This window comes from Myotis daubentonii, chromosome X, assembly GCF_963259705.1.
Source record: "Myotis daubentonii chromosome X, mMyoDau2.1, whole genome shotgun sequence".
In the NCBI taxonomy this organism is placed as follows: Eukaryota; Metazoa; Chordata; class Mammalia; order Chiroptera; family Vespertilionidae; genus Myotis; species Myotis daubentonii.
This window is the reverse complement of record NC_081861.1, coordinates 128,812,531-128,827,413: the sequence shown is the minus strand read 5'-3', so window position 1 is coordinate 128,827,413 and position 14,883 is coordinate 128,812,531. Positions and strand designations below refer to the sequence as shown.

The 14,883-nt window shown below is 37.3% G+C and overlaps 1 protein-coding gene across 5 annotated transcripts in view; it reads right to left on the bottom strand.

Annotated features, from left to right (window-relative positions):
* The window catches only part of SH3KBP1 (SH3 domain containing kinase binding protein 1), a 328,918-nt gene that overhangs the window by 103,965 nt on the left and 210,070 nt on the right, over positions 1–14,883 (bottom strand). The window contains exon 1 of one of the 5 annotated variants that reach the window (XM_059680557.1): positions 14,143–14,241. The exons of the other annotated variants lie outside the window; for them this stretch is intronic. Within the exon in view, the coding sequence (XP_059536540.1) occupies positions 14,143–14,157 (15 nt within the window). The 5' untranslated portion in view covers positions 14,158–14,241. Of the gene's footprint in view, positions 1–14,142; positions 14,242–14,883 lie in introns of those variants that run through there. 5 annotated transcript variants of the gene reach the window in all.

The window sequence follows — 14,883 nt, the reverse complement described above, 5'->3', positions numbered from 1 at the left end:
ATGCCAAAATGAAGAAGCTAATGCTTGTAGGAAAGACAAGCACTGAATTCGTGTCCAGTGGAATCCAGTTCCCTAATGACTAATATGTCTTTCTCTTTGTGACTGCTGAAGCCTGAGCCAGGATCCTGCTCATATCAAGTATAAAATCACTCCTTTGACTTTATTCTAATTCAGATGCAAACTCCTTTGAGTGTAAAAAAAGTTTCTAATTATAGGGCAATGCTAAGTAGAAGGAAGTTTAAGTCCTATTTCTGAAAGTCTCCTCTCCAAGAATACTACACACAATGCTTGAATCACAGAGACAACCAGGTTTGCTGTGCAGTGGGGGGTGGGGGTGGGGGGAGGCGAGAGCTCCCTGCATTGGTGAGGCTCTCTCTTGGTAGACCAGGCTTTCAGACAGCTATTCTAGAAGAGAGTGATCTTCTGAGAAACTCTATGTAGACATTACTCAAGTGCTCATACAAAGCCAAACACAAGAGTTGACTTTTCAAACCACTGGTAAAATATGAGATAAAAATAGCTTTTTGAAGGCATTCCCTTTTCTAGACCAGGATCTGATGGTACATCTTTCCTTTCTATTCAGTGCAGATTTATTGTGTTTTTTTTTCCCCCATATGAAGCAGGGAAGCAGAGGAAAAGGCAGGAGGATCTTGAACATCACCGGAAAGTGTGCCCAACCATTCAGCATGGTTATCCCAAATCCTGGTCATATAGAGGATATGGAGAGGTATAGGCTACAGAACACAGTGATGGAAGGAGGGGCAAAACAGTATTTATATATGACCATATCCTCAACTTTTCAGCTTTTATTTTTTACCATATCTCAAAAAGATACACAAATTGCTATTAAAACCCACTATAAACCTTTTATATTTATTGTTACACACTCCTTACATGAACACCTATGACTGATGGTATTAGGGAAAGTTTTCTGGTGCTAAGTAGGGAGTCATAGGAGCAGAGCAGAAACATAGTGAGCCTGCTCATGTAACAGCCAGTGAGAACTAGCACAAAGGAGCCTCTTTACAATGGAGTGCCTGTGCACTCTAATGGAAGACTTTTCTTCCCTAAGAAATTTACATAGCAATTGCCAACTCACTTGCCTTTGGTTGGTCTAGCTTAAACTATTTCATAACAACACAAGATATGCCAGAGTAAAACACAACTCCTTCCTTCCTTCCTTCTTTCCTTCTTTCCTTCCTTCCTTCCTTCCTTCCTTCCTTCCTTCCTTCCTTCCTTCCTTCCTTCCAGCATTATTTTCTGGAACTACCATGAGCCATGATCTATGCTGGAGGCTGGGCATACAAAGATTAGATGGGCAGAATTCTGGATCTTTAATGAGTTCAACATTTAGCAGCAGAGTTAGACCGATTAACAGAGCAATGTAGTGCAAAGGGGAAAACACTATACTCAAGATGTGTACAGAAGAGGAAAAAAGGAGCCATTAACAATTCTACATGGAAAATAAGCCTTATAGCAATGACAAGGCTTGACTTAAATTCTGAAAGATGGGTAGGAATTGGCCAAATAGAGAATGGTGGAAAGGGTATCCTAGCTAAACAAAAGCAGGAGCAAAGGTGAGAATTTGTGCAAGGAATGGGGGTTTTTCAGCACAGAATGGGGTGGTGGTGGGGATCATAGTCTGGGGTGAAGGGAGAGAGACTGGCTTGGGCCAGATGGCCAGCAGGGTAAGCTGGGGCTAATGTTATAGTTTGTGCTTTAACTTAAAGACAACTGGTAATAAGTAGAGGTGTAGCATGATCAAATTTGTGACATTAAGACCAATGAGCTGGTGGCACTGGGAGGAGAAAAGAAGAAAAAATTTACAAAAATCAAGAAGATAATTAAGAGGTTGACAAAATAATCCAGCTGAGGCAGTGAAACTAAGAAATATATTTAGACTGTGGACCTATCCATACTTCACAGTTACTCCAGGGATAAATTGGCAATTGTGAATTGGTTTTAATATGGATGGAAAATACCCCAAACTCTGTTAGGTTCTTGAGTATACATATGCATTCTACATATGGATTGAAAGCCAATGATGTGCAAAGAAGAACATTAAGTTCAGACCCTGACCAGAAAGGCAAACGAGCCAGATGCAGGGGCTCAGGGAAGCACTGTAGAGAATCAATCTGCATGTGAAGGATCATAGTAGTGTGTTTATCAGTGCTCTGGTACTGCTGTTATGGCATTCAGTGAAAAAATAGTAGGCCTGTGGTAGTTTTGAACAGTTAGCTTACTGTTAAAACACCAATCTACTATTCGAAAACAAAAATATTTTTTTAAAAAACAGAGACACATAAGAAACTCCTGACATATGAAAAAGCATCTTTCTAATCTGACAAATTTAAAGTAAATACTTTAGTCAAATATGTCTCCAAAAATATCTTAGCCTAGAAACAAAAATGGGAAATTTCTTCCCCAAAAGAAATTTCCAGAGAAGCTTTTCTGTCCTTCAGAGTAAAAAGGAGAAATGAAATAGTTTAATCAGAAAAGAGCTAATATTTGGAGCCATGTTTTGCTGTTTTGTTTTCAAGTAAAACTGCTGCTTAAAAGGCTAGGGCATACAATGAAATATTATTCAGCCTTTAAGAAAAAGAAAATTCTGACACAAGGTATCACATGGATTAACCTTGAGGATACAATGCTAAGTGAAGTGTGCCAGTCACAAAAGGACAAATACTGTATTATTCCATTTATGGGAGTTATCTAGAGTAGTCAGATTCATAGAGGCAGAAAGTGGAATGGTGGTTGCCAGGTGCTGGGGTTGGGGGAATGGGGAGTTGTTGGGCACATATTTAGTTTTGCAAGATAAAAGGAGTCTGGAGATGGATGGTAGTGATGGTTGCACAACAATGTGAATGTGCTATACGCTTAAAAATAATTACAATGGTAAATTTTGTTATGTATATTTTACCACACTTTAAAAAAAGACTTAGGGGTATACACACTCCTCTTTCCCTATAAGCCTCTACATAGGAATGTTAACTAGAATGACAAGAATTGGCTCTTGAGGCTCTGATATCCTGATACTTACTATTCAACCACGAAACAATCAGGGGTACAGACAGTGTCTAATAAGGGGAGTTAGAGAACAAACCCAACTTTGTCCAGAAACTCACCTCAGTCTTGTATAAAACACTCCTTTCACCTCTATGAAAGATAATCTAGTGCCTCCGTAAAGACAATCTCTAAATCTGGCTCATGCTAAATAGCTCTGGCTTTAACCCTGTAGGACTCATTCTTTACTTTCATCACCTGCTCCAAAGATTCTCAAACAATATCACTTATTCCTTTTGTTAATCACCTGGGCTCCCCAATTATACAGAAGAAGGGAAAACTGCATAGAAAATTAAAGACTCAATAATATTATCTTTATATTTTATTTTTGTTAGAAAGAAAGACTTCACATCACATACTTAATCAAAACAGGAATTTCCTAGATATACCTGGAGGTCAGATCCACATTGGTTACATCCTCTAGATGTAGAGTGGAATACTTAGAAAGGTGACCCCCAAATGCTTTAAAAATGAAGCTCCTCAAACAGATCAAATTAAGCTCAGGGGCACTCCAGTTGCCAGTTACCAAGACATATTCAACCATGAGGGATGAACCCAAACTGTGTGCCTTCCATGAAAATATCCTAGATGCCAACTGCTGGAACTCTCTCTCACTTCATCCATTATCCTACTGACCTTACTTTGAATTTCTAGACCAGCACTCACTACCCTGTTCCTTCTATTTATGGTTACTCATATATGTGTCTGCTTAATTAACTGGTATGCAAGTGCTGGGGGGCAAGGGTTGTGTCTTGGTTATCTTTGTAGTCTTCAATGTGCCTTGAATATTGGAGGAACTGTAGTCCCCCCCACCCCACTTTAAATGGTGGATATATTCCAAGACCCTCAGTGGATGCTGGAAATGCAAACAGTACCAAATCCTACATATACTATGTTTTTCCTACATATACATATCTATGATAAAATTTTATTTATAAATTAGGCATAGAAAGAGATTAACAACAATAACTACTAATAAAATAGAATAATTATAAGAATATACTGTAATAAAAGTTATGTGAATGGTCTCTCTCTCTCTAAATACCTTATTATAGTGTTTTTACCCTTCTTCTTGTGATAATGTGAGATGATACAAACCACAGAAAGCAAAACTGCAGGGGGGTGAGCCCTATATTATTACTAATATTCATAATTTACTCCAGCCACAATAAATTCAATATTCATCAAAAATGCTTAGTACTGTGTGCAATGCATTTTCTTGGTACTAGGGATATAACAATGGAACAAATAACCTTATCTCCCCTTTTGTGATATCATTTAGCAGTAAGAGTGAATTAGTATTAAGTAGGAATCCTCTCTAAGACACACAGATTTTACCAGCTATTTCATCTTGAACAAGTTATTTAACCTCTCTATACCTCAGTTTCATTGTCTGAAATGGAGATAATAATATGTACCTCATAGATTTTCTAGGAGGATTTAATGGGGAAATATATACAAAGTGCTTAGCCATTATTAATATTATTGAATTTTACCGAATAAAAAAAATCAATCATCATAATGCCTCTTTATAAATCTAGTTACAAAGAATGACTGTTTTGATTACAACAGCTTTTTAAAACAGCAGGTTAACTGCCCCGTTCCTTTTGCTTGGGGACTGCAGAGTGTGAAGCGACTTTTCTAAGACAGTCACACAGCAGAGATGAGCTCAGAGGAAAGTGATAATTCTGAAAAATGAATAAAGAACAAAAGCAAGAGCCATCACAATATAGTCATTGCCTGGGAGGAAACGCAGACAGAACAAAGAAAACAGGAGAAATGAAGAGGGCCAGAGCAGACAACCCACAGAGCTTTCAGGTCAATAAAGTTTCCGTTAAGGTGGCACCCTAGAGTGAGTGGCTAGAAGACTGTTCCAGAAGCCCCTCAAGTACGAGCCCATGTCAACTGCTTCTGGCCGCATCCAAACTGTTATCACTGTTAACGATGGAAAAACAGCAAGGCGTGTGTCAGGGGAAAATGGCCTGTTGTCAGAGAACAGAAAGCCTTTTATTGAGAATTTTGATACTCAGGAGCAAACACACCACCACAGAAAATCACCCCAAGCCATCCTTTATAAAGCTTGGCATCCACTCAATAATGGATGAAGAAATCCTAAATTGCTAAGGTCAAACAGATACTCCTCCCAAAGCAGTTAAGAACCAGGAGCCAAATAAGACCTTAAACTCATGTGGTAGAGATTTCTAAAGGCACTGGTGGAAACAACTGACAGACACTTGGACGTGAAAAGCTGAATTCACAGTCCTCTACCTGGAAGCAGCCAGGCTTCCTGCCAAAGGCTGCTCTTAAAGGTTTCTTTCAATATCAGCAAGGACGGGACAACTGGAATTCTGTTCAGATCCCATAGGTAGTGCACTGAATTCAACAAACCTTTGTGGAATGCCCACCACTACTCAGCCCATGAGCCAAAACCACTTTCCTACATTTTTTTTTTCTGTTTTCAAGAAAGTGTTGTGTTCTCAGCTATAATATGGAAGATCTGAACATAATGTTGACGGAGTCAATACAACCACCAAATTCCAGTTTTCCCAGAACCTCTAGGTATCTCAAGCCTTAAAACTTAAATTTCTGCAGCTTTTTAAGATGTTTACTAAAAGTTTGTATTGACATGGCAATTTTATATAATGCTAAGTGGAAAAGATACAAAATTAGTGTGTGAAAAAAATTATGTGTGTGGTATGATCTCATCCAGCTAAAAATATATGGCAAAAGGACTGAAAGCAAACACAAAAAAGTCAACAGAGCCCCGGTTGGGTTGCTCGGTTGTTTAGAGCATCATCCCAATACGCCAAAGTTATGGATTTCATCCCTGGTCAGGGTACATATAAGAATCAACCAATGAATGCATAACTAAGTGAAACAACAAATCAATGGTCTCTCTCTCTCTCTCTCTCTCTCTCTCTCTCTCTCTCTCATCAATCAATAAAATTTTTTTTAAGTCAACAGTGTTTGATCCAGGGTGATTAAATTACAGTGCCTTTTATTTCTTTTATATTTTCCTACTTTCCGTGTTTCTAGAAACCTGCCATTACTTTTATGATCAGAAAAAATAAAGTTTTAAGAAAATAACATACACAACATAACTGGAAAGGATGACCAATCTCTCCACGTTACTGATGTCTTTTCATAAGGCTGACTTGATTGGCAACACCTCCTAACTAGAAATCACATGCAGCTCTTTTCTTTATGAGTTTTTATTGGATTTATTGGGGTGACATTGGTTAATAAAATTATATAGGTTTCAGGGGTATAGTTTTATAACACATCATCTGTATATAGTATTGTGTGTTCACCACTCCAAGTACATGCAGCTTTCATTACTGTGTCATTACATTTCCTTTTCCAAGTCATTAGCAGGATGCTAAGAACATCGGATGTAAAATGAGTCATGACAATAACTCACAAGACACCACCCATATAGAGCAATGCCTGCCATTTATCATCACCCTTCATTTATTCATCAGCTCACATCCTCAGTGACTAAGTAGATGATATAAAATCGTTTCCAATTAATGTTTTCCCAAATCAAGTATTCATATATTTTATCAAATGTTTGCTCAGTCAAGAAATATATATTCCTGCTCTTTTAATTCAACCCATGAATTCCTATTCATATGTGTGAAAGGGACTGAAAAATAGTTGTTTATTTTGTAACCATTTTTCATGTATGATCAAAGACAATACTTATAGAATCCTCCATTTCCCAGTATTTGAAGAAGTATTGGCATAGGATCCACAGCTTAATTGTTCTCAGTTTTCCAGCAGTTCTCCAGTTCCTCACAAGTGAAAACTCATTTTAAACACAAACCAAAGTGATTATTACAGTTTCTCAAATGGGATAAAAAAACAAACATGATACAAACCAGGCCCCCCAAATTTTGAGGTTTTCTTTTCCCCCCTGCTCTTGGAACTATGCAAATATAACATAATCTTAAAATCACACCGATTATCACAGTTGCTTTCCTTTCTCAGCTATTTGACAACCGTCTGCATTTAACGTGAACATACTTTGATTTTGCTGCCTTTCAAAAATCAAGCCTGACTTTTTAAAATGGGATTCAAATTTGGGGTGTGGACGAACTGAATAAACGCACTTTTAAAAGGAATCATTTTATCAAATAATTTTTTGTGCGCTGGGGAAAAATTCACTTTAATGAAGTATAATTCATTCATTATAATTTCAGTTTGGTAGCAAGTCTCAGGAGGAAAAAGGTTCTCTTAAGGCTGTAAATTCTCTTTAGGATGCCCAATGAGCTTTAGGCAAATTAGATCCTTACCATATAACAATGATAGATATGTCTTTCATTACTCATATTGCGTGCTCTTATTTTCCTGGACTAAAATAGTTCCCCATTCTCTTCTCCTTTCTCTGTAACATACACAAAGATACAAAACCACACAAAACAGAAACAAAGAAAACCCTTGTTCAAAAATATAAAAACATGAAATCACCTATTTTAACCATGTGCTTTTATTAAATGACAGTTTTTGTGGTTATATCATTTTTAAAAGGTATATTTTCTTTTTTTATGGGGGGTGATAGACAATGTGCACACTAAAATAGTTGATGCATTTTCTGGTCTTGAGAAATTCCTTGTTCTTTTCAATTACAATGGTGAACGTTCATTTCAATGCTCTCCACTTGTGAATTGCAGAGAGCAGCAATTCCTCTTTGTGCCTTCTACAAAGACTCGCTATAGGCTCTGCACACAGAACAATACAGCTTCGTGGAAGATGGTGACAAAGGAAGACAAAGACCAGAAATAGTACTTCTGGAGTTTATAACCTATTCCCTACTCCCAAGTTATTATACTTAATATATTTCTGACAGATTGGTTTCAGATGGTTATCCATACAATTCTACAGGGACTCCAGTGAAACATTTCCAAATCCTTCCCACCATAGGACAAGGAAGATTTTCAATATTGGCTACTTCTCTCTTATGCCCAACCTGATCAACATGCCTCAAGTTAAAGGGGGCTTCCCTTTTGTCAACCATCAGTGGGATCAGAGGACAGTCAACCATCAAACCCCATATAATTCTTCATTTCCTCCTGAATTCTGCTTAGCCTTCTCTCTTTGCCTCAATGACCATCGTTTCTCTGAAGCTCCTGATTTCTAGTTTCTTGCTCATCTCCATTCACTGCCTTCTGTCATCACCTCTTAGGATACCCCAACCTCTTTCTAGGCATTCATTTTCATGATAAGACAATCAACCTACATTAGAATCTTCATTTCATACAGTTTCTAGACTAAGGTCATGGTTGGGCTACACTCACAAGTATGGCTCTGTGGCCATATAAAACCATTTTTAGCACTTGGAACCAGTGATTCTTTCCCTTACCCAGTGTATCTTTTTGGCCTCTCATTAACTTTCTCAAGACCCCTTATTATGTCTTATCTGGACCAATTTTCCCCTCTCCTGTCTAATAACCTATGAGTAAAGACTCTCAGTGGAAAAACCTGGAGTTGTTTGAACTCTTGGGCAACAAATAAAGAATTACACCAAAACGTCAGAGATCCCATAACCTTCAACTAGAAAGCAGAGAAAACTCACCCATCAAATACATTCTGCTCACCTCTATATTGTAAATAGACAATGTGACATGTACTGCTTAGGCAGATTACTTACATGGTGGGCATAGAGTTACCAGATTCTTAATGTTCCAGCCTCTTCTGAATAAACACAACAAAGACAGTATTTCTATTCCCATCACTTGAAAAAATAGGATTCTAAATTATGAATGAGTCTTACTTTATCTGCTACTAACAAGGCCTGAATGTGGATGGGATCCTGGGGTTTCAAGCAAAAGAAACTAAATTTAATATTAGACATATAAGGCATAAATGCATCCAGCTCTCCCAGTGCAGTATCTAGATAGTACTAAGCACTGTACCAACAGGACAAATTTTAGTTACTCTAGGATCTAAAATCTTGACACTTTGCATCATTATTGCTCTTATTATCAACTTTCTTAATAGCCTAGAAAAGGTACCAAGAAGTTTCAGAAAAGCTGCTTCTAGTAGAGAGAGAAAATGAGAACCCAACTAAGAAGTCAAAATAAAAAGAACAGACTGAGCAGATGCTACCAAAACAAATGAAGCAAAGCATATTAAAATCAGTGGTGGATGAAAATGCTTAGCAAGTTAAAAAAGAAAATGAGGCAGTAAATCTACCTTTACCACTTCTAACTTCCTCATCTTAAATGAGCAAAACCAGAATACAGCTTCTAAATGACAGAGACTCCAAATATCTGCCTCCAGTTTTCTAAACATTGCCTATTCTATTCCAAATGGTTTAAGAATAAATTTAATTGAGGTGTGCTCCTGAGTCACAGGCCATCCATGAAATGGCTTAACAATGGCCTTTTAAAAAAAATCATCACCCAAGGATATGTTTAGAGAGATAGTGAGAGAGAAATGTGAAAGAGAAACATCAATTGGCTGCCTCCTGTACACACCCTGACTGGGGATTGAACCCACAACCTAGGTATGTGCCCTGACCAGGAAACAAACTTGCGACATTTGCGTGTGCGTGTGTGTGTGTGTGTGTGTGTGTGTGTGTGTGTGTGAGTGACAACACTCCAACAAACTGAACCACCTGGCCAGGGATACAATGACCTTTTGATAAAGAAGTGGTTTTCAAGGTAATTCCAGAATACTTCTAAATGTGTGAATTGTTCATTTTATAGCCCAGGTTTAGAAAGAGAAATCTCTACTAGAAATATAAGTAGGGGTATTGCACTTATGCTTTCATTTGTTTCTAGAGCACTATGGGTATACATTTATTTGCGATCTGACCTCCAACATTAAGGCCTGACTTGAGAGTAAGGCTGTCCCTTTGTACCTTTGAAATGGCCTCCATTGCCACACAAAAGCACATTAACAGGTTGCTGATTGACTGAACGATCTCTGTGATCTACATTCTTTAAATGTAAGCAAAGACACTCCACCATGCAAAAAGTAAGCTGGATCGCTAGTTTTAAATTAGCTGGTTTTCATAAAGCATTAAACTTAATCCATCCCACTGAAACTCAGTTGTCTAGAATACCATTTTATAACCAGTGAGAATATCAGCGAGAAAAAGGCAAGCTAGGTTCATAGGCATCATCATATTAATGGCCACACAAAAAATTTAAAACCTTGAAATTCAGGAACCAAACTTTAGGATTATAAATATTAGGAATTACTAATATGAGAACAAAAGAGAGCCACTATGAAATACTTCTAAATACTTCAGTCCACCACAGTGAAGAATATCAATTCAATCGATTCAGCAAATAATGTGCAAAATGAACGACTTTTATTTCCTGCCCATAAGAAATTCTAGAGCAGCAGGTGAGGAGAAAAAAATCAATCATAAAACTGACTTTGCTCACTATGTAAAATGAATCAAGAATTATCACTTAGAATTAACAATAGCACAAAAGAGAAAATAATCTTTTCTCAAGAGTTGTTTTGAATCTACTCTTCACAAAACTTTTGGTAGGGCAATGTGAGAAGCAGCAGTCCTGGTCACCATTAAACCTCTTGGCTTCCACTCATCTTCTCTTTAGGGGCTGGGGGAACAGGGTAACATAGTCCTTCCTTTAAGCAATTTGCAATCGGGTGGGATTGTATAGTTGGTCTGCTAGCTAATGAGTATCCCAAATACCTTGTCCTCAACTCATCATTCAAAGATGGAGAAAAATAATATCCTTTTCTCTTAGTGATAGGCAACATGAACACACATTAACATTAATTCGAACTGCAATGAGATACCACTTAACACCCATTAAGATGGCTATTATTTTTTTAAAAAAAAGCAACACAGAAAATGACAAGTGTTGCCAAGGATGTGGATAAACTGGAACCCTTATGCAGCGCTGGTGGGTTATAAAATGATGGCAGTCACTGTAAAAAATAGTATGGTGGTTCCTCAAAAAATTAAAAATAGAATTACCATGTTATCCAGCAATCCTACTTCTGGGGATATACCCAAAAGAATTAAAAGCTGAACTCAAACAGGTATCAGTATGTTGATGTTCATTGTAGCATATTCATAGCAGCAAAAGAGTAGAAATAACCTAACTGTCTATAAATAGAGAAATAGATAAACAAATTCTGATATATGCATACAATGGATATTATTCAGCCTTAAATAGCAAGGAAATTCTGACACATGCTACAACATGGATGAACCTTGAAGGCATTATGCTAAGTGAAATAAGCCAGACACAAAGGAAAATTATTTTATGACTCTACTTATATTAGGTATCTAGAGTAATAGAATTCATAGAGGCAGAAAGTAAAATGGTGGTTGTGAGGGGCATGGAGAGTTCATGTTTAATGGATAAGAATTTCAATTTGGGAAGATGAAAATGTTCTGGAGTTGTATGGTGATATGGTTGTACAACAATGTGGATATATTTAATACCACTGAATCATGCAAGTAAATTGGATAAAATAATATTACATTATGTATATTTTACCATGTTAAAAATATTCTACATTTCTAGAAAAGTATATAGAAAGCTTTTATGGGGATTTCCACTGGGAAGTAAAGCTAAATGTGGGATTGTGAAATTTTTAGTTTTGTTATGTTGGAATTTTTTTTTACCATATACTTGGGTTATTTTCATTAAAAACAAAACAACCAGAATTACGTCAACCTTTAACCTGGGAATTCCCCTCTTAAAAATTCAGCCTAAGGAAACAATCAGGGAAGGTACCATGATGCATATTCAAGAATGTTTTTAATAATAAAAATGTGGGTCCCTGTACAGGCCATCAAAAAAAAATGTGGAAGCAATCTAAATAGTAGTCAGATGGGAATTGGTTAAATAAATGGTGATTTATCTCTACAATGGATGACCATGCAGCTATCTGACAGAAAGGGGATCCATAATATATTAAGTTTTAAAAACTGGACAGTTAATATGACCTCATTATTGTATAAGGAGTGACATGTGTGCCCTGGCTGGTATGCTCAGTGGATAGAGTGCCAACTTGTGCTACCGAAGGGTTGAAGATTAAATTCTCGGTCAAGGGTATGTATGTGAGTTGCAGGTTTGTTCCTGGCCCCAGTCGGGGCATGTGTGGGAGGCAACCACTTGATATGTCTCTCTCACATCGATGTTCTCTCTCTCTCTCACATCGATGTTCTCTCTCTCTCTCTCTCTCTCTCTCTCTCTTTCTCTCCCATCTCTCCCTTCCACTCTCTAAAAAAATCATGGAAAAAATATCCTTGGGTGAGGAATAACAACAACAAAAAAGAGAGACGTGTGCTACATGCACTTTCTTGATCAGATAAAAGTCTGGAAGAATATATATAAAATGTTAATTATGGTTATTCCTGGATAATAGGATTAAGATAAATTTCTATTTATTTACTCATATACTTTAACTTTGAGCTTTTAATATTAGAATAATTATTGCAAAGATCTGTAATCAAAGAAGTAAGATAGCTATTTCCATTTTGAGAAACAAACAAGCAAAGGGTTGAGGGATCACTCAACAGTACAATGAGTAGTTTACAGGTCCAAAAACTTTAAGGGTCCCAGGGGCTACCTTTCCTGTCCTATCTCCAGGCCCCAGCCTAAACGAGCTACGGAGGCTCCTCAGAGAGAGCCCAATGCTATCACTGAGACTTTTCCATAGTTCACATCTTACAATCAATCAGGCTTTCACTCATTTCCCAGAGTCGCCATCTGAATTTGGAATATAAATATCTAATTCTGATTTCTACTTTTTAAGTCCTGGCTGGGTAGCTCAGTTGGTTAGAGCATCACTCCAATACACCAAGGTTGTGGGTGAGATCTCCAGTCAGGGCACATACAAGCAGCAACCAATGAATGCATAACTAAGTGAACAACAAATCTCTCTCTCTCCCCCTCCCTCACTCTCTAGAAAAATCAATAGAAAAGAAGTTTGCTGATTTGTACTTTTCAGAACTCAGAATGATGACATCCAGCAATAGCAATAAATAATAATAACAGCAAATTGAAGCTACCTTTCAATAGGAAAATTCTCTCAGACCTGCAGATGAATATATATATATTATTTTAGCCAACTGCTCCATGTACTCACATCTTTCTAGGCAAGCAACAGACACCACTAGAAAAGCTTTTCAAGAAGTTCTCCTACTCTTAATGTGTTAAAATAATGTGTTTCCTTTTGTCATGCTATTTTCCTTTTTTTTAATCTTAAATATATTACAAGTGAAAGCCAATGGGAAAAGACATATATTTCATCAACTCCTTTAAATTTTTTTTCAACAAGGGACAAAAATATGGAAGACATATGATGCACTGTAAGCCTCACTTATCATGTGGTTTATTTAGGGAATTTTATTTTGTGTTTGGAAAATGACAGACTTCTGCTTTTAGGAAGACAAATATGAACAACTCTCAGGGAGAAAAGACCACCTATTTATTACTAGCAAACTTTTAGAAAATAAAATAATTTAGTGTCTTTACCCTGTATATGAGCAAAGGAATGTAAATGCTCACTACTACAAAATTAGCCAAATATCTTTATCTCTATGAACAACAGCTCAACAGCATCCAGATGTCACTACACACAACTTCTCCATTCACAAGGAAAACTCCAATTGTCCATGCCCCCCAAAACTGAAATGTCCGATATCTGGCTTGTTCTGTGTGGAACCTAAAGAGCAAGCTGGATTTGTTTATTGCACTAACATCTGTAATTGCTAAACATCTCAGTGACATGGTGTAACAGTTACTGCTTGTACAAACTGCCCATCTAAATTACTCTCGGCAGTGTGAGCACATGAAAACCCACAACACTGAGAAATTGGAAACATCTGTAAAAATTAATTGCCGAATTGAGCAAAGGGGTGGGGGGGATTAAAACAGCTAAATAGTTCCAGTGCAACATTTGACTTTAGAAAATAATCTTCCACATTTAGGTTACTTCCCCCTCCGTGAGGAATCCCAGCTGGCATACACTTCATTTTAACCCACCAATGCAAACCCATTACAAATCTTATTACAAAATAGTATAGGCAAGATACAAGGTTAAGGGTATTTACTACATCTCTAAAAGCAAAAGAAATACCTCTTCTCCCATCATGCAGTCAGCCTCCTCTCTTCAGTTTGAAAAAGTCCCAGAACTACACTGGAACCTCCCACTTCCTTCCAACAGCCAAAGGCACGGAGTCTGAAGGACCCAGCCTAACCCTGAGTCATACTTGGGACCAAATGAGCAATGGGAAGAACAAAGCTCACATTTGTTTATGGTTCAGGAAGCCAGGGCCAATTCATGGCTTGGGTGGCTTCGAGAGAAGTCCTCCTCCCTCGCCTACGTTCCTGCAGGAATCTAGGCTGCCTCCTGGGACCCACAGGTGTGACCATTTGGACAAGGAACTCACTGAAGGAGTATTTATTTGGCAGGACCTAGCAACCACTTCTGTTTTAAAATGTCAGAGAGAAAATAAAAAGCCCACTATATTTCAAAAGATAATATGATTGGGGAGTGAGATATATCTAGAATATGGTTTGTATATATGTCCATTGTGAAAATGCCTGTATTTTAAAGAAATAAAAGTAGTTGTACTACACAAAAATAATTTCATTCAAAAAAGAAAAAAAAATGAAGGAAAAACAGTCGTGGCTTTATAGAAACACTTCCCCTAGGCAAAATACAGAAAGATTGTTGCCAGCCATGCCATCAGTAGTATCCTAACAGATTGCAATGAAATGTTTAAATAGCAATCTTGTTTTTTCTTCAATTGAGATACCATTTTAAGCACCACTTCAATAAGTTGAAGCCAGTGGTTAAGGCAGCAAATTCTAGAGC